The sequence below is a fragment of the Pipra filicauda genome, unplaced genomic scaffold, assembly GCF_003945595.2.
Source record: "Pipra filicauda isolate LSUMZ 115617 unplaced genomic scaffold, ASM394559v2 scaffold7_size6619720_pilon, whole genome shotgun sequence".
In the NCBI taxonomy this organism is placed as follows: Eukaryota; Metazoa; Chordata; class Aves; order Passeriformes; family Pipridae; genus Pipra; species Pipra filicauda.
In genome coordinates, this window is record NW_024104976.1 from 6,242,293 (window position 1) to 6,262,705 (window position 20,413).

Consider the following 20,413-nt stretch of genomic DNA (forward strand, 5'->3'; position numbering starts at 1 on the left):
AAAGTCAGAAACTCCTCCAACACTGTCACCCCACACTTTAAGGGACACATCAGGTAGGTCTCAGGTAGGCAGAATTTATTGAGGAAAGTTCAGTACCGGCCCAAGGAAGGAATTGATCTCTCAGTACTAAAATTAACATGACTGTAATCAAAGATTAGATTTTATCTGCAACCTGCTACCTCATTAGTACCTCGTTCATGGCTCACAAACTCAGCAGGAAGGCTCGATATTCCCAAAAAATTATGATTTGTTCACAGTGGTAAAACCTTTGAATGATGCTGTCCCCTTATGGCTCCCCTGCACTTCCCTCTGTGCTAAAAGCAGCTGTATCCTCCAACAGCAGCCCCTCCCTGGGAACCACATAAGGACAAGGCCCTCAGCAGGCCCAGTTTCCCAGCCTGAAGTGGTCCCACAAGGAGCTGCTGGGGGGTGACACAGCAGATGTGGTCCCAGCTGGCCTCCAGACCAGCTTCACAAAAACCCTGGACTCTGAGCTTTGGGATATTCGCAAAGAGCATGGAGAGAATGACCTGAATGTGCTGACGCTTCCTATGGAGGGGGGATGGCCAGGCTTTGTTCCACAGGCTGTACAATCCCTGAGCATCCCTGAGGGAAGGTGCAATGGGAAGGGGGAATATTCACACAGGGCTATCTCACATCCAGGGATTGTCATGCAGGAAGGGCTGCAGCCAGAGTAGTGCAGGGTGAGAAGGTGGAGTGCCAGCACCTCCCCCAGCACAGAGGCATCAGGCCAGGCTCTGCTGGGGGGCTGCTGGAGAAGAGCCAACTGTGAAAACCCTCATTACTAACCCAACATTTTGATTCAAACTATTGGTTGTCCATTTGTAGCTACCTGCTAGTGCTCTAATGGTGAATCCCAGTGCCACTCACCCTCATCACCATTTGATTTTCTAGTTACAAGAAGCAGCTGTGCAAGGTGACTGCAAACACACAACAGCCCCACATCAGCCTCCTTCCTGCAGCCTCATCCTGCACGTCCCAGGCAGGCCGGTGCAGTGGGGTGAGGGCTGGGCACTGTAGCAGCTCAGGGACTCTGGTCAGTGGGGTCACACTTCAGCATGACTTTGACCCCCTCACCCCTCTTAGTGGTCTCAAACGCCTCTAGAGCCTTCTCCAGGGGGAAGCGGTGCGTAACCAAGGGCTTGATGTTGATCCGCTTGGATGCGAGCAGAGCGATGGCCACGGGCCACCTGCAAGGGAAACAGCAGGGGATGAGAGCAAGCACTGCTTTGGAGCCCAAGGAAAGAGCAGGGAGGAGCCTGATTCACTGCAGCTATTTCCTCAGCCCAGGCAGCCAAGGGGACTTTTGCCTGCAAAGGATCTTCTGGAGAGGGAATCTCAAGCATCCAGCATGGGAGATGGGACAAGCCAACTGAGCTGGGCTGTTGAGCACTGAGGAGGCAGGCCCTGCTTCCCAGACAGTTGGCTAAGTAGGAAGCAAGTGAAAATCAAGCAAATAACTTCTTTGGAAGCATCAAATGAAAACCAAACTGCCATGCTCCGCTCCCCCCTCACCTGGCCTCCTCACTTGCACACTGACCACTGTGGAGCTCAAACTCATGGACTCAGTGCAGGAGAGGAAAGGAAAAGCCTCATTCAGCTTCCAGCCTCTTCAATTGGATTGCATTGCTGCTCCACTTAGAATCATAGAATCATTGAGGTTGGAAAAGACCTCCAAAGATCATCAAGTCCAACCACAACCATGGAGTCCAACTAGGAATGGACCAAGTTAGAGCAATAGGGATACAAAGGGGTGCAGCACCTAATCTAATTCCCAAATTACCTACTTAAAGACATTTCTCATTTTAAGATGGAGCTTGACAACATCCCATAAATTCTTCCTTGAGAGCTACCGATCAAGCAAAGATTCTTGCTCCACTGGTAAGAAACTACAGCTCTGAATAATTCTAAAGATGGGCTTGGAGATGCACGAGCCCCCCCCTGCATGAGACTCACGTGTTGCAGTAGCGGAATATCCCCCGGATATCCACCTCCCGCACGGCAGCATTCACAATGGGCACCGTCACCATCTCAGGCCCCAGCCCCACCAGCACCAAGGTCCCACCAGAACGAGTGGCCTGGAGAGCAAAAACACAAACATGTTACACTTTGCAGAATGCAGCTGCTGGAGCCCGTGCAGGGTCTGTCAAAAATAAAGGCACACTTTGCGGCTGCAGTGAATGATGGAGAAGCCAGGGGAGAGGCAGGATGCTGTCAGGAGCCTGTAAGAGTGAAACACACAGTATTCAAGGCTAAAAATGCAATCTTTTGAAAATCTCCAAAGGATTCTGGTATCTAAATCTCATTCTGAAAAATGGCTGGTATTTAGGACTACAAAGAGTGCTTTGGGATTTCAATAGGAAAGATTTAAAACTAAGCCTGGTGCTTCACTGCAATTTCTCTTTTTGCCACTTGTCCCATTCCCCTCTTTGTTTTTCCCTGTGAAACTCCTCACTACCTTCACCCCATCCTCTTCTTAATATGTTCATGGCAGCAAAATATCGCTTCCTTAACTGCTTCCTTCACCTTCTGGAATTAATTTTCTTGATTATTCTCCTTATTTGGATGTAACTTCAACTTAACAGAAGGTGATGTCCTGCTCGTACCAGCTGCCCTGACACTGCTGCACAGCCATGCTTGGGTTTTGGGGTCTTATTGAGGTCTCTTTGGGAAGTGGTTTAGCACCTGAGTATCAAATTAATTATCAATTATCCCCATGCCAACGTTAACTCTTTAATTGCCTCTCTTCTTTTGCTGTCCAATGAGCACCTTCTCTCCCCACACCAAGCCCAGTGAAATTAAACACAGTGAGAGTGAAATAACTCATTCACTGCAGCATCCCAGACAAAACCAGACCAATGCCATCCCTGCTCTGCATTGGGGACAAGTGGTACTCACATAAATGCCAGCCTGGATGCAGGCCTGCACCCCTGTGCACTCCACGGTGATGTCGGGCATGCAGCCAAGCACACCTTCCACTTTGGAGGCCACCTCCTGAGGGGTCTCGTTCTTCACTTGAATGGTAAAATCTGCCCCCACCTCCTTGGCCTTTTGCAGGCGAGAGGCAGATAAATCTGGGGAAAAGCAAAACAAGTCAAGAGCTGGAGCACTGTATGAAACAGAAGGGGAGGAGCAACCTGAGTCTGGAAACTGCTTCCTACATGTGTGCACAGGGCAGCATAACCAAGAGAGGGAAGGGTCTGTGTTCACTCCTTCTGGGCAGGCAGAGAAGGATCATGAAATCACAGACTAGTTTGGGTTGGAAGGGACTTTAAAGCAAATCCAGTTCCCTCCTGTGCCATGGGCAGAGACACCTTCCACTAGACCAGGTTGCTCCAAGCCCGATCCAACCTGGCCTTCAACACTTTCAGGGATGGGGCAGCCACAGCTTCTCTGGACAACTTGTGCCACAGGGCCTCACCACCCTCACGGGGAAGAATTCTTTCCCAATATCTCATCTAACCCTCCCTCTGGCAATGGGAAGCCACTGCCCCTTGTCCTATCACTCTGGATCCTTGTTCAAAGTCCCTCTCCAGCTCTCTTGGAGCCCCTTTAGCACTGGAAGAGGCTCTAAGGTCTCCCCAGAGCCTTCTCTCCAGGTCGAACAGCATGAGCTCTCCCAGCCTGTCTCCAGAGCAGAGGGGCTCCAGCCCTCCCACTTGACCATCTTCATGCCCCTCCTTTCCTCTAACAGGTCCACATCTTTCTCGTGCTGGGTGGCCCCAGATGATGAGGACGATGAAGGATGAGCAGTGAGGAAAACTTTAAGACACAGGAAATGCCAAAGGCTCTCCAGCTGCAGAAGAGGGTGTGCTTCAAAGAGACTAAAGCACAAACCCACAGACGAAACTCACCATGCAGAGCAATGTCTGAGTGAAGGAACAGATGCCACCACTAGACTGGAGGAGTGACTTCTAAAATGATCATTTTGTAGTTGTCCCAGTTTCTCTTTGCTACTGCATGAACACCAATAGTGCCAAGACAAACTAGAAGGCCAAGCTTAACTCCCAAGGGCATGGGTAGAGATACCACAAAAAGGAACCAGAGCAGGAGCAGCCATGGTTGAGCTGTCATGGTTGCCATGGTTGCTGTCCCAACACTGCAGAGCAGAGTAACCTCAGTGCAGGCAAAGGCAAAAGGCAGTAGGAGGCCAGGACAGACAGGGCACTCGCTCCAGAGCAGACTGTGACCTACCTAAAGCTGCCTCTGGCTCTGGCTGCACTGCTCAGTGTCTCTCTGGCAATGACTGATGAAGCAGCTTCACTAGTTCAGGCAGGACCTTCATCCACTAGTGAAATGGACTGTAAGAAACCCTGTTACACACCTACTCAGTGAGTTAGCCCAGGGAAGAGTCCACAATGAGGCAAAAAACCACCACTCTTGCATTTTCCTTCCCTGGTTCTTCACATTATTTACTCCCACCCTCAAGGACGCTTCCCAAGGGGCAGGAACCAGGGGCAAGGTTGCTCTGACCTTGCTCCTTGATGGCCCAGAAATCACCTGGGTATGGACAGCATAGCACCAAGAAGCCTTTTCACAGGAGACTTCGGGCTCAGAGGATCGTTAATGTGGCACCAGATGACAGCAGACCATGAGGTCTCTGAGGGCTTCCTCAGTGAACCCTCAGCTGGTGCTTTTGGCTGAGTGAACTGCAGAAAGCATCAGTTGTCAACAGTACATGTCCCTGCTGCCACAGACATCTCCCACTCCTTTACCCTCCTGGTAACAGCACTGGAGACTGCTGAGCGTCTCTCAGGCAGTTTCTGTCAGAGGTGAATGAACAGACAAGCCCATAAAATAAAAAGGGAGTGGATTTGGTAATAGGGTGGACTTTGGACACCCCATTAAGACAGAGCAACAAAGCTGGTGATGATAAACATCTGTGAGGGCGTGGCTCAATTCCAGTACTCTGTCTCTAGGGTTCTTGACAGCACTGTAAATACCTTCTGAAGATCCACAGGATGGTTTGTACCATGGAGCAAGCTGCCCTGTCAGGTAGCCACACTGTCTCTGCTCTTCCACATCCCATGGAAAGAAGCCACCCACCCCTCTGCAGGCACCAGTGGTGACCAGGACATCTCTGGAGATAAGGAGGTGAACAGCCAAGGAGAAGAGTGGCATTTCCCAGGTCAACAACCTTTTTGCCCTGCACTAAAGCAGTAGTCTACAGGGGTCTGCAGGCTGGCACTGGAAAAGATGGGTGAATCAAGAGCTGTAACAGCCAAGATTTCCTAGACCCAAAACTGAGGGGTGAACAGTGTCTCCTCCCAGGGGTCCTGAGCTTGAAGACTCAGAAAACGATGCCTTTGCCACAGGCACACTCCTCTCCAGGACACACAGTAAGGTGCAAGACACCCCTCTCACCAGGGCACAGTCTTCAGAGAAGTCAGAGATGGGATAGAGTGAAAATATCAAGGGAAAAGGAAAGGAGGTTGAGGCCAGTGCTCTGACATGAGCCCCTCCGACTCAGCCACGTGCTGGGAGGGAGCTGGACCAGAGGCTCTGCCTGACCATCACACAGGGAACAGGATGGGACTCACTGGCAGAGCAGGTGATGGACAAGACCCTACGGGCAGTGGGAGGGCTTGGGATGCCAGGTGTGGCCACACCCACTGAGATGAGCACCCAGAAGAGCTGCGGAGGGAGTTCCAAGAAGGGATAACAAAGGGTAATGAAATGTAGATGAAAGAGGAAAAGCTAAGGCTGAAAAGTAAGGGCAACATCACCCTGGAAGCCTCAATGTGGGCTCTCATTCCTGTGGCTGCAGGAGGATTAGTCAGGTCTGTCCCTCCCAAGCTCTGGGCATTGGGCTCCAGGTCATGTGTATGGTAATGCTAGACCCCAGCTGAGCTGCACTCAGAGACCTCCTGTGCTCCAAGAGCATGGGCAGGGACTTTTGGAGGCACCTGAAGTAATAAGAAACACTTCTGCCCAGCATGGTTGTTGTATCCCAAATCTGTGTATGCCAAGGAGACCACAAGGCCCAACAGGGCTCCCAGCAATGGACCCAACTCCTCGTGAAGTTTGGTCTCACACCAGCTCACAGCAGACACAGCTGGACTCAGCCATTTTTAGTATCTGCCCAGTGACTAAGGTATTTTAAACTGTCTCTCTGGCAGAAATAATCCAAAGACTTTGTCCTGGAGTGACAGAACAGCCAGTGTGTTTCAAAGTGGCCAAAAAAAATCACTCTCGGGCAACAAAAAAAGCCCCCCCGCCCCCACCGTTGCTGTAGTTGGCCTCTGGTTTGCTGACCTGCTCAGGAAGGAAGTCCTGGCTCAGAGAGGCACATGGGACATGGCAGCAAATACCGTCAGCCCTGCTCAGGGCTGCAATAATATCTCTGGCCTAAGTGAATCAGCATGAAGCACTTCCTGAAGCAGACAGATCTGCAGGTTACTGGTTTGTTCGGAGCTCCAGACACTTGTGAGTCTTGGGAGGGACCAAGTCGTTTGAATTTCAAACCTTACTGAGGCCAAACCCCACACAAGTCTTGCAAAAATGGTCCATTATACAATTACAGGGTTGCATCTTGCCTCTAGTGAGAAATCTGTTTTCACTTCCTGGCCACTGGAGCTAATTAAAGTTTTGGCTGCCAGAACAAGAGTAGTCCTGTGTCTCTGCTTCCAAATAAGTTATCAAATTACCTTTAAGCTTCTCATAATGGTTTATGAGCCAATTTGACAGGTAAATATTCTTGAAGCTCTCACACTTTCTGTGTTGATTTTCTTTCTCAAAGGACCTGAGCTCTGGACAGTTATTCGTCCTCCCTGACCTTGACTTCCAGGGTTTCTGGAGGCACTGACACCCAGAACTTAGGATTCAGATAGCACAAGAGGAATAATTTCCCTTACATAGGAATTACTAAATGCAACTTTAGTGACAGACAGAGCAAGGCAAGAGAGCCCAACACTGCCATACAAACACCTAAACTGTCTCTTCGCTTGATGGGGAGTAAGGCTGAACTTCTATGTGTTTCTAAGGAGAAAAGCAGCTTTTCAGAGCAGCAGCAAGGCAGAAGGACAGGAGAAGGTTGTACATAAATATCAATCACGTCCACTCAGCAGTGGAGTGGAGAAAGACATAGACCTCTGTGAAGAGTAGATGAGGACCCAGGAAACAAATTGATCTTCTCACCCAGCTGGAGCCTGCTAAATACATCAATCACTCCAGGTGAGCCAGACAGAAGCTATAGGAGATGAGTTCTCCCCAGGCGAGGAAAAAGCTTTTCTAAATATTTCTAAATATTTCTGTATTTGTGAGCAGCTTGTCAAAACAAACACAAACATTTAAAGCCTTAAGTGCTGCACAGACAAAGCTCTTCACAGACAAACACATCATAAAAATTCTGGGCAATGAATTCAAAGAATCTGATTGCAAAGTACAAGAGGTCCTTTGTGGGCAGACAGGCATCTCACAGGTGTTGGCTCCTAAAGCTGACACAAAAAGCAATTCTCTGAGAAGGGCAGCAAAATCCCAAGGGGCAACAAGCCAAACCAAACCCACTCCTCAGCTCATGTCACACACAAATAATTGACTAGGGACAGCACCTCCATGGGTGTCTCTCAACACCTCAGCCAAACCCCTCTTGTGTGGGAGATGTCTACGAGTCACAATCAATATCTAGGCCAGCACACAGAGATAAGGGGTAATTCCATGTATCCAAGCCTACTGACCCTACAAACCAGGCACCAGGAACTTCCTGTGGCCACTTGGAGTCCTGTGGCACATGATATGCAGAGCAGCTCACCCAGGGCCCCCAGCAGCAGCCTATGGGCACAGGCAGCAGCAGCTCCCAGAGTTACAGGGAAGATACACTCAGGCAGGAGTGGGAATGGGGTGACAGGCTGAGCCAGCTGCCTCAGCCCCACCAACCCCTGCCAGCTCACCAAGCCCTTCCCCACCCAGGAACGGGGTCACCCCCAGCCCCTGCACCAGCCCAGCTGGGCAGCAAAGTTCCTCCTGTGTGATTCAGGAGGAGAGCTGTTTTTCCTGCTACAGCAAACACCATCCACTAATGACAACACTTCTCAAAATCTGAGGTGTGGACTGATCCCGTCCATCAAGCACACACACCTTCAAGGGTGAGGCCAGCAGAACTAAAAATGCCCTGGACTTGGCAGCAAGAGGATTAAGGGAGGAGAAGGCAGTAATCTGCCTTGGTTTTTGATCTGAGCTACTACTGAAGGATGTTTCTGCAAAGGCAAGAGGGTGGGACCTGAATTTTATCTCTCAACCCAAAGATGGAAACACAGTAGTCGAGAGGTCAATTATACACCTGGCCTTAAGAATGGGAGGTGAGTAGCAGCCTTCTGACAGGTCCAGGTTGGGGCTTTGACCCAAAAGCACTGCAGCAACCCTTGCTCATTGTCCAGTGGCACCTGTAACTGCTCCTCCTGGCCATCACCACTCAGAAAGATCAGAGAGTCTCAGTGAGAGCTGGAGACACCACTTCCAGGCCCTGCTCAAACCCCAGGTGGAGATTTCAACCAGTGAACATCCTGAGGTTTCTCCAGCTCTCCCTTCTTTTGGGCAAGCTACAGAGAGAGAGACTGAATCCTGGAGGAGAGGTGGAGGCAGCTGGGCTGGCTTAGCATGAGATAAAAAGGGGAGATGGAACAGCTCTGCAACAACCTGAAGAGCAGCTACAAAGGTGATGAAAACTCGTTTCAGCTCTTGCAGACAAGGGTAAATCCCCACAAATGACAGTTTGTGAGTGGACCCCAGAAAAAGCTTCTTCGTTAAGAGGTGGTGCAAACTTTGAGTAGGTACCTTGAAAGGTGGGATCTCCTTCCTCAGAGGTTTTCCAGATGCAGCTAGACAAAGACATTGCTGTAAGCAGCAGCTGGACCAGAAACCTCAGTTGCGCAAGGAAGGCCCATTTCTGAAATGCAGGGACTCTGAAAAGGCCATTTCAGTCTATGTGGATAACCAGTGGAAAATGAAACCCCCAACAGGAGCAGAAAAAAGGGCAGAGAAAGACAAGTGAGAAGCACAGTGTGGCTGCACACAGAAAAAACTCAGAGCTGACATACAGATGCATTGACTCTTCCAAAATACCTGCTCAAAGTCTGAAGAAGGTTTCTAGGCCTGATCCACAGACCATTGATTGCTTCTTTATTCTGGATTGTTCTCCTTGAGGCTACTCCACCCACACAACTTGTCCATGCTGGGAATCAGGAGTTATGACCCTGGTCCTCTAACCCAGCAGAGGAGTTGCAAACTGCATCTTCTTGGATATCCCAGTTAGGGCAGAGATCTAAGTCTTGTCCCGGGGAACAACAGGATTCCCTCCAGACAGGCACATGCTACTACTCCAGTCACAAACAGATTTGCCTGGGCTGCCTTCCTCAGCAGTAAACTTGAAGGAATAATTTGGAATTAGTCAAAGTGCTGGAGCATATCCAGAGAAGGGAACAGAGCCAGGGAAGGGTCTGGAGCACTAGGAGCAGCTGAGGCAGCTGGGAGGCTCAGCCTGGAGAAAGAGAGGCTCAGGAGGGACTTTCTCATTCTCTACAACTCCCTGACAGAAGGGTGGAGCCAGGTGGGGGTCAGGCTCTGCTCCCAGGGAACAAGGGACAGGACAAGAGGAAAGCACCTCAAGTTGTGCCAGGGGAGGTTTAGGTTGTATATTAGGGAAAAATGTCTTCCCTGGAAGGGTGGTCAGGCATTGAAACAGGCTGCCCAGGGAAGTGGTGGGATCACCATCCCTGGAAGTGTTCAGAAAACATGTGGATGTGGCACTTATGGACACGGTTGGGCTTGGCAGTGCTGGGTTAATGGTTGAGCTCGATGATCTAAGAGGTCTTTTCCAACCTTAATGATTTTGTGATTCTGTGAAAGTGTTGTATCATGGGAAATAGGCACACAAGGGATACAAGGACTTACCTGTGACCACCACAGCAGCTGCACCCATCATCTTAGCAACAATCACATTAACGAGGCCAATTGGTCCTGGGTACAAGGGGGTGAAAGAGAACATGTACCACTGCCAGGCAGCACCAGCCACAGGCTCTGAACACTGAACCCAGAGCCCTGCATGTTCCTGGGTTAAAGGAGGCTCTGGCAGCCTCAAGGTCCCCCTTGGCACCCCTGGAGCTGTGCCATGACCCCCACTGACAGCGGAGCCCAGGAGCTCAACCTGAGCCCTGCCCATCCCCTCCCAGCAGACAGGGAACCAAAGGACTGAATGTGTTCACCATACCAGAGCCAGACACGAAGACTTTGCTTCCCAGAGTGACTCCTGCTCTTTTACAGGCATGGATTCCCACTGACAGAGGCTCAATAAGGGCTCCTTCTTCAAAGGTGACGTTATCTGGAAGCCTGCAAGAATGGGACACAAGCAACAGTCACCAAAGAGGTTTATGAGGGTGATAAGGAAAGCTATGACACTCGAAGACCAAACGTGTGTAAATCACAGTGGCAAAACCCACTCTCACCCTTGGTGAGAGAAATACCAGGCTGGAATGTGTTTCAAGAAGTTCTATTGCCTGGTTTTTTCCTCTAAAGCAGCATCAAGTGCACCTAAAACAGTGAGGTTTGCCCAAGCACCAAACACAGGGACCCACAAACTTCCCCACATCAACACTCCAGTACTTGATGAGTGAACCCAAGGACTCCTTTGCCACTCTTTCCCTTTGGAATAAACGCCCCAGTTGCACATGCACCACCCCAAGGGTTGCCCTATGGCTGGGACCCACCAGTGAGATCCCAGACCTCTCACCTGGGTTGGATCACTCAGCTCCACGCTTTAGAAAACATCTGGTTGCCAAAGGTGATGCCACCAGGAAAGGCAGCCAGGTCCAGGTCTCCCCATAACACCTGGGACCTGCTCCCCTGACGCACTAAGTGTTTTAAACCAGGGGACTGGTCCCAGCACACACCCTCGCAGCAGTCTTTAGACAGAAACAGCCCCGTCATGCAGCCAGTGTGAGTGATGGAAAAAAGCAGAGGGGGGTGAAACCCTTCTGAACAGCTGACAGAATAAATCTCAGCCCCACAATGCTGCCCACCAGGGAGCCACCAGCATGGGCTCCCTCATAGAGGGTGCTGGGAGCTGTACCTGCCAGGAGGGTTTTTCTGACAGCCCTGGGAAGCTCAAGGTCGGATCTCAGCCAGGACAACACAAAGCCAAAGAAACAGAAATTATGGTTGTGGGAAGACAGCTGTAAGATATCTGCATGTCCCTTATCTCCAGGAGGCTTTAAAGGTCTGACTGCAAGAGTTCATCTGTCACAGAGTTTGGCATCACGTTTGCTCCTGCTGGATCTGGGCACTGCCCTGTCAATGGGGAGGGCAGGTTCACAGTGTAATCCCACCTCCATCAAGTTACTTGGAGCATCCAACAGAGAGTCTGCTCACCAGCAGGACAGACAATAACTGGCCAAATGTGCGAGAGCCCACTGAGCTCAGCCATCAGCTGTTCCCAGCAAACCTGTGCTGGCAGAGCAGCTTCATGCCAGGGAATCTGCTCGGCATCAGCCAGCCACAGCTCTGCAGATCTGAAACCAGGAGCACCAAGTCCAGGCTTTGCATTTCAAAGCTCAAAAATAAAATAAGATAGCCAAAGTTATATTTACTCAAATTGGAGGGAAAAAAAGCAAAACCCTGGAAGAAGCCGGCTACAAACCAGCCATGTCCTCCCACGCAAAAACTTGTGACATTGTCAGAAAATGTTATTTTAATACACAGGAAATCAGTGACAGTGGGTCTGGACAGTGAGATGTTATTCCCATCCGGAGCAGCACCTCATCCTGACAGCAGCTGCTTGGGATCTGCTTTGAAAGCTTCCTGCCTTAGGACTCTCAGGAGAAGAGCAGTCAAGTGCCTCCTTCCGACTGCTGCAATCCTGAATGCTCCCTGTGCAGATACCAAGGATCGATCCCAAGGACCTTCCTGCTCATAGAAGAACCAGCTCTGTACAGACTGAGAAAGAACATGCTGGACAGGTAGAGCAGTCTCAGGGGGGCACTATTTTTAACTGGGCTGTTTTTAACTCCTTGTTAAAGGCACTTACGTGGGTATAGCATTGGAGAGGCTTTTTCAGGTTTCCAGAGTGTATGAGGTCCTGGCACAGGTTGCCCAGGGAAGCTAGGGCTGCCCCATCATCCTTGGAAGTGTTCAAGGCCAGGCTGGATGGGGCTCTGAGCAACCTGAATAAGTGGAAGGTGTGCCTGCCCATGGCAGGGGGATGGAACAAGATGAGCCTTAAGATCCCTTTCAACCCAAATCATTCTGGGATTCTATGATTTGCCAGAGTGTTTAAACACAAATTTGCTTCTAAGCAAATGTGTCAGTCCTGCCACAACTAATAACATACTCAGGTTTGCTGAACTGGATATGAAAACAGATGTGTAAAGCTGGCAGCTTAGTGGGGACACTCAGAGTCACACAAGACAAACAGCTCAGCAGGGCCACTGCTTACTGTTCCTGCTCTGCTCCGAGTGGGATGACTCTGTTTCAAACGACAGAGCAAGGTGTCAGCAGTCACCACGGTGTTTCCTGAAAAGCAGCAGCAAAGCTCAGCTCAAAGAACTAGATAGAAACCTTCAGGCACCAGCCTAAGAAGGCAAGGATATAAAAAGACAGCAGAAAACAAACTAAGAGCAGGGAGCAAAATGGGAAAAGGAAAATAATTAAAGGGTAAAGCAGAAGTGACATCCCAGAAGACATGCAAGAAATGTTTATGTCTGGCACCGGAGGGGATAAACTACTCCTGCCTGACAAATCCTTTGCAAAGTGGCTGCCATCCAAGTTTAGACATGTTATTTATGGATCAGAAGGCAACAAAACCTGTTGGGATCATGTAAAGAGTACTCAGAAGGGCCAAGAGGTGATTGCTTCCCCCAGGGAGTGTGTATTTCCCTGCAGAGCAAGCACGGACTAACTTGTAGCAGTAGCTGGCACTGTGCTTGTAGTAGCGGCACAAGTTCCCATCGTCGGGGGGGGTTGCACAGAAGAAGATGGTTGGGGACAGGTTGTAGCGGCCAGTTTTGCAGAACTCATCCATTTCCCTCGGGACGCCCGGTTCGATGGCCACACGGTCACCTGCCAGGGAAAGGCTGTGTCAGTCAGGGAGGGGGTGGCACACAGGTATGAGTAGCACCAAAAAACACAGGAACCCTGGAACAAAAGAGGCATGAGGGACCAGGGCAACCCGGTCTCGTGAAAGGTGTCCCTGCCCATGGCAAAGGGGTGGAATGAGATGAGCTCTAAGGTCCCTTCTAACCCAGGCCAGTCTATGATTCCATGATTATCAAATTGCAATCACGAGGCAATTATGTTTTCTCCATACTAGAGGAAAGAGTGTGACCACAGTACAACTTGCTAGTACACAAGGGACACAAACCAGCCCATTTATTTGGAAAAGGAAGCCAATTGGAGCCAAATCTCTAAGTGAAGCTCCACCAAAGGCTATCAGCCAGACATGGTGACAAGCAGGAGGATGGACAGAAGCAAAGAGCCATCTAGGCCACAGCATCGCCTCTGAGATGGCCTCGGGGGATGTCTGGGGGTGAGAGGAGCAGGACACACACATTCTGAATGCTCTCCCAGCCTCCCAAACTGTATGTGATTCTTCTGTATTTAGTAACACTGAACGATTTCTCCTCCTCTTTTCACTGTGTAAACTACGTGGTCTGCTACATCTCAGTGGATGCTGTACGTGGTTCTGACTGTCCCTTGCTCTTGTACTGGAGGAACCAGAGAACAGGAAACTTTACATGGCCTCTCCCTGCCCTCCATGAGTCCTCAGACATGTGCCACACATCTTTGAGTTGTCTCTCCAGCTCCCAGTTAAAGTTCCTGACTTAGATATGCGTCACAGAGATGCTGCTCCACGTCCCGTCATCTCCTTGTCCTCCTCTGTCCTCACCTCTTTTACATCCCTTTGGAAAGAAGGAGACTGGAACTGCACACAGAATCCAGATGGGCACTGATGTCCTCTGACTGAGTCTCTGTACCTTTCCTAACAGTGATTTGCATTTTTCACCATTGCTGAGGCAATACTCCCATGCTCAGTGGCAGAGCCAAAGGTCTCACCCCTCAGCAGTGAGCATTTTAGTTACAAAGCTGGATTTGTTTCTTCTGTTGTGGACATCACTTTATGTTTACCTGCATGGAATCTCACCTGGATCTTAATGGCACCTCTCAGGTCTCCCTGTAACTCTTGCTAGATCTCCTGCCTCCTCTCCATCCCGCCTAAGTTGCTCTCATCAGCAAACTTTGCAAAATTCCCTGCTCAGCCCATTTTCTAGGACATTCAGGAGCACAGCGAGCAGTGGAGGTCACATCACAAGGCCTGGAGCAGTTGCTCCAGTGACCTCTCTGCACTGCAGGAGGCCTTTTGCTACTTCAAGAACACACACACAGAAGAAACATTAACAGCAGGTTGCTGGCAAGAGCAACGCACGTGGTTTCTGAAGCTTTATCAAGCTTCCTTAAAAGGCACCTTGTACTGGCATATGCTCTGCTCTGCATTAAAATACAGCCAGGCAAGCTCGAGATATCCCAGGATAAAGCTACCTAGGGAATATCATACACCACAGTGGCCAAGCTGGGTGATTAACAGCAGCACAGTGACACTTTGTGAAGGAGAACATCACGCTGTGACCTCAGAACCCCAGATAAATTTATGTGACCTAAAGAAGCCCAGCCTGCTATGGACACATTTTTGGGAGCTGATTAGCAGGAACACCAAACAGTTTTGGTCGCAAATACCTGGTTTCAGATGAGTCACCCCTGAGCCCACTTTGACGACAGTCCCGGCAGCTTCGTGCCCCAACACCATGGGGTCCTTGACGACAAAATCCCCGATCCGACCGTGCTGCCAGTAGTGGACGTCGGACCCGCAGATCCCGACGGAATGCATGCGCAGGAGGACCTCTGCCAGAACAGCAGGGAAAGCTCCTTGTAGAAAACTCACCTTCTCAGGCACTGGGAGAGCAGCACGTTGGCTGGCCCTGGGCCCCACAGCAAAGGCCAAGCCAGTATTGACACATCCAAATTTACTGGCATTAAATAAATACACCAGAACGGCACATTCACACATTCATGAGCCATGAAATACCGAACTACGCATGTACTCACAAATCAGGAAGGTTTAAAATATGGTGAGACAAAAGCTAATGTCAACAAAAAATATGGTCCACAAAACAATACAATTTAAGAGGGGCGTGACTATTGCTGGAGCAGGAATAAAAGAGCAAGTCCATTTAATTTTTCCTTCTCCCTAAGCTGTGGTTTCAGCCCTGGAGAGTTAGTGAATCAAATTTCTATCAGCCCATATGCCCACCCTATTAATGTTTAGTCCTGCAATCAGATCATCTGACATGTCCCAAGAGCCATTTAATGTGACATACATGAACTGATGGAACAGGAAGCAGAAAAAGCCAGATAAAGGGATGTATCTGTGACTGCTCCAGTTCCTCTTTTCAGCTGGAAAAGCAGTATTATCTGTTTCAGCCACAGTCTTTTTCGGATTATTTTATGCTTCCTCTGAAATATTTTATCCATATATAAATTTATAATATCAATGAGTAACAAGAGAGAATGAGAAAACCAAGAGATCAGTAAAGAAAGCAGACAGAAGCATCATCTGTAGACCTACCATTGGGACCTGGTTCTGGGACTGGACGGGTTTCCTATGGAGAAAAGGAAAAAAAAACAACCATTTAGCTGCATGTACATAGCCCTTGGAATACCTTGTGGAAAGCCAGTCCAGGTTAGCTCACATAAATCCAGAAGCAGATGAGGGGTTTGGTCCTGTCTGCTCAGTAAGACCCTGCTGTGCAATGAGGAGCGTCCTCTTAAGCGCAGCTCGTTTTCCAGGCTCAGGGGAGGATTATGGGATCCATTCTGAGTGAGCAACTGCCAGCTTGGAAATCCACTCTCCAAATTATTTTGCAGTACATTTCCCTTCCCTGCCCAAACAAGAGCCACATACTAAACTTCTCTGCCCCGGAGCAGCCTCAAGTTTCAGTTTAATCCTTCATCCCTGAAGGCTGACAAAAAAAATCACCTTCTGTGACTGGGAAGATTCTGAACCACCACTTTCTGTAAAGCCTTAATATTGTGGTGATTATGTTATTATTATAAATAATAGGAAATATTTTTAGTACATAATCAGAGAATCACAGAATGATTTGAGTAAGCAGGGATCTTAAAGATCATCAAGTTCCACCCCCTGCCATGGGCAGGGACACCTTCCACCAGACCAGGTTGCTCCAAGCCCCGTCCAACCTGGCCTTCAACACTTCCAGGGATGGGGCAGCCACAGCTTCTCTGGGCAACCTGGGCCAGGGCCTCCCCACCCTGTTCCAGTGATACATAATTTATGCATAATATTTATGTATAATAATGTGTACATAATAATTGCATAATGATTTATACATAACAATGTATAAATCATCTTTAAACTTTACTGTAAATCCCATTTCAGGTCATGTCCTCTTGTAATTGCCATGGCACCTCTTTATGGGATGAACAAAGTTAGAGTTAGAAGAGTTAGAGAATGGTCACTTGGCCTCAAGTCACCCTTCCACCCAAAAGGTCTGCAGGCATTTTGTCTTCACTGAGCTCCCTCAGCTGCATCAAAACCCAAAAGGAATCATCTTATTGGGTTTTACAACACCAAGATACTACAATACCCATTGAGCATCCACCTCAACAATCACGTCTCTAAGAAAAGCCCCCTCAAAGTAGTGCCAACAATGAACCTTCAGAATCCATCTGCTGCTCAAATTTTGAAGAGCACTGTTCTGCATTTTAACTAATTAAATACATTCTCAATCCCAGCATATTCCTCAACTCCTGCTTTGTACTTCGCCATTCTAAACATCACAGAAAGAGAAACTCTGAAAACACATTGAATTGTTCTCATACAATTCAACCAACTGAAATTTTCCATGATCAGACCTCCTATTCTCCTCCCCTTAGTTTCCCTGTAAAGAATTTTTGTGTTTGCCTGGGAGGTTTTGTCACCCTCAACAGGGTCCCTCTGAAGCTTCTTCCACATCCCAAGGTCACAATTCTATTTCTGACCAACTAGATCAAAATGTTTTCTCTCAGACTGGCAAAAGAAACTGTCTAAGATCAACAAGCACCTCTGACAATGTTAGAAAAAGAAATCAATTAATTAAATTAAATTAATTAAATCAAATCAATTAAAAAACAATACTAACCGTAATAACAGCACCTCAACCATAAAGCCACCATCCTGTGACAGCCTTATCTCACCTCTGAGTCAAAGGGATCTTGAATGTTAGGGCTGTGTAAGATAGTTATCTATCATCGGACCTAGATTAGGATGAAGTTCAGTAATCCTATGGAAGAGCTCCAAGTGGGGCCAATTAGGTTCTGAAATAATAAGCCAACTGCCCAGGCAGCTGGGTGAGGGCAGGAGAAGGCCCTGGGAGCCTTTGTGCAAACGTATGAGTTTTTGCATGATTGTTGTGTTCTGGGTTCAGACCTGTATTTGCAATTTTAATATGTGGGAGGGTTGTTTTGTCCCACTGAGGAACACAGCCCAGAGCATTATTTTTAAAAGAGGTCTTTCTCTTACACAAAAAATGCAATAAGCACTCGATCCGGTGACACACCAGAGGTACAGACCACAGACTGAACAAAATAGTCCATGGTAAGAGATAAAGCCAACTTCCAGCTGAAGATGGGGGTGTGCAAAAAAAAGAATACTTTTTTTTTTTTTTTTTCAGTTACGGTTGTACCCAGAAAAACCCAGACACCTTGGTGAGAAGTGAATCCTCCAGCCTGATTTGTAGAAAATAGGAGTGACCAAACCAGAGAACACCAAAGACACGAGTTCTGCTATTGTTTGGTGTTCACTGAGAAGTTCAGAAATGGTGACTGGTAAAGGAAATGCAGCAAATGTTTTCTGTGAAAGGAGACAGGGAAAGACAGGTCATGGTACAAGCATAAAACCAATAAATCCTCAGCAAGCACCAAACAGGAGCCTGTGGTAACCACCCAAGGGCAAGAGGAGAGTCAATAAAAACAAAGTCAATGCATTTTCACACAGTGCAGGGGTCACAGTGACTCTCTCATGGGAAACATGTCCAAGAATCAAGAAAAGTGTGGGAATTGCAGGAAAATAGTCTCACCCAGCTTTAGGTATCAATAACAGATAAGTTCAGAGCTCACTGCTGAGACTCCTTCGGTGATCAGTGGGTCAATACAGTGAGTACCATCCACATTGTGGCAAAGAAACTTTAGGGAAGCCCAGGAGGATGACACCAAGGGGCTGCCAGTGAGGCAGAGGGGCACTGGTGACCAGCTCCAATGTCAAACATCCCAAGGAAAACTCACACATGTGGGTGTAATCCAGTTTAGGGACCAGCAACACAGCTGTGATGGAGTCAGTGTCCACCTCACATGTGTCACAAATCACAGGAGTTTGAAAACGTTTCTTGAAGTAGAGGGACCACCTCAATCCTCAACCCATTTTATTTCTTTTGGTAGTCAGGCTCCAGGCCCAGGCTTTACGTGCTCGTAGTGAAAGTGCAGTTGTGTCAAAGGTGCCTGGGAGCTGCACAGGAACCACCCCCACAGACACCGCTCAGACTCCGGCACATGCAGCTTGGGCTGGGTGGGAATGGTGAAAAATCCCTGATAACCATCCTCCAAACGAGGCACTGTGGGTATCCAAAGTCTGTGTGCTCCCAGGAGCCCTCCTGCCAGGACTGTGTGTCCTGCCAATGTTTGCCCATGGAAATCTTCCTTCCCCCATTTGGCACTCGTCAAACTGGCAAACACAGATCCCCAAGCAGCACTGTGATGATTCAGCAGCCAGGAAGAGCCAAGTGTTCACAGTGACAGAAGCAGAATGAGCCTGAAGTACTTTAAAAGTACAAAATAACCCCCCTACACACACACACTCCGAGTGAGGGGGTCCTGCAGCACCTGCTCCCTCTGAGACCTCTGTTCTGCTGCTCACCTGGGCTCTGACAGCCCAAAGCAGCTACAACCACCCTCCATCCCTGCTCCCTGGGAGCACTTGTCTCAGCTATGAGAATGGCTTGTGTCCCCTAAAAGCATTCTGCAACTGAAAGCTTCCCAAGCTTGGAAAAACAACAGAAAACGTACAGGATTTGTCATGCAAAGTTGCCAGGACCATCTGAAAGCAGACCGTGCTTCTAACAGTATTGGGCCCTCCTGCTTGCATGAATGGGTGTATTCACGAATTTATTTCTCTGGCAAGAATGTTTCACCTTCAAGGCACACGAGGGCAGGTGCGTTTTCCTTTCCCTGTACCGCTATGGGGAGCCCGAAGCTGCCATACAGGGAGCGGGGCTGGGGGTGCCCCAACCACGGGGCACCCCAGAATTTGGGCGCCTGCGCCCCCCGGGTCACCCCCACCCCCAGGAGTGTGGAAGCCGCTGCCTTTCCCCGCTCGCAGCCCGGCACCGGGAGGGAACCAGAGGGGGAGAACGGGAGGGACCGGGTTGGCCGGACACCCCCGCGTGCGGGGGCTCAGCCCCGAGACCCGCGGGAGCTGCCGCCGGGCCCCCCCAGCCCCGCGGCCCCCCGAGCGCGGCCCCGCTCCCGCCCGGCCCCGCCGCCCCGGCCGTACCAGCCGCAGGTCCCCGGCCCGGTGCACGACCACGGCGATGTTCTGCCCCGCCGCCGCCGCCATGGCTCGGGCTCTGCGCGGCACCGGGTCCAAGGGCCGCCGCCGGGGGGGCCGCCCCTGCCCCGGCCCCCGCCCCCCCTGCCGGGGCCGGCGCCGCCCCCCGGGCACCGAGCGGGTACGGACGGGACGGCGACACGGACCGGGGACCGACCCCGGCTCCAGGCCCAGCCATAGACCCAAGCTCGGCTCCAGGCCTCAGCTCCAGCCCCTGCTCCAGGCCCTGCTCCAACACTGAGCTCCAGCCCCAGCCCTGCCTGCAGCCCCAGCTCCAGGCCCCAACCCCAGCTCCTGCAGCTTTAGCCCCAGCTCCAGGCCCCAACCCCAGCTCCTGCAGCTTTAGCCCCAGCTCCAGGGCCATTCCCAGCTCCAGGGCCATTCCCAGCTCCAGGCCTAGCCCCAGCCCCTGCTCCAGCTCCAGCTCCAGGCCCTGCCCTGGCTCCAACCCTGAGTTCCAGCCCCAGCCCTGCCTGCAGACCCAGCTCCCGGCTCCAACCCCAGCTCCTCCACCTCCAGCCCCAGCTCCAGGGTCATTCCCACCTCCAGCTCCAACTCCAGCCCCAGCCCCAGGCCCTGCTCCAGCTCCAGACCCCGCTCCAGGCCCAGCTCCAAGCCCAGCTCCAGCTCCAGCCTTTGCTCCAGCCCTGACTCCAGGCCCTGGCCCCTGCTCCAGCCCCACATCCAGATCCAGCCCCAGCCCAAGCTTCAGGCCATGCTGGTGGCAACACCGTGCCCTGCACTTTGACTAAA

At 50.2% G+C, this 20,413-nt stretch overlaps 1 protein-coding gene across 2 annotated transcripts; it reads right to left on the reverse strand.

Annotated features, from left to right (window-relative positions):
- Positions 1-54: 54 nt before the first annotated feature.
- On the reverse strand, positions 55-19,753 carry SORD (sorbitol dehydrogenase). Of its 2 annotated transcripts, XM_027741827.2 has the most exons (9): positions 19,607-19,750; positions 15,629-15,662; positions 14,740-14,904; positions 12,909-13,068; positions 10,226-10,344; positions 9,910-9,975; positions 2,920-3,095; positions 1,978-2,099; positions 55-1,211 (listed from the first exon to the last, which is right to left on the reverse strand). In XM_027741827.2, exons 1-9 carry the CDS (start codon positions 19,667-19,669, stop codon positions 1,046-1,048), a joined length of 1,071 nt encoding a protein of 356 aa, XP_027597628.1. In that variant the 5' UTR covers positions 19,670-19,750; the 3' UTR covers positions 55-1,045. The 2 variants fall into 2 exon arrangements, with proteins under 2 accessions (XP_027597628.1, XP_039246044.1); XM_039390110.1 differs by lacking the exon at positions 9,910-9,975 and having other exon boundaries at positions 19,607-19,753.
- Between the last annotated feature and the right edge of the window lie 660 nt (positions 19,754-20,413).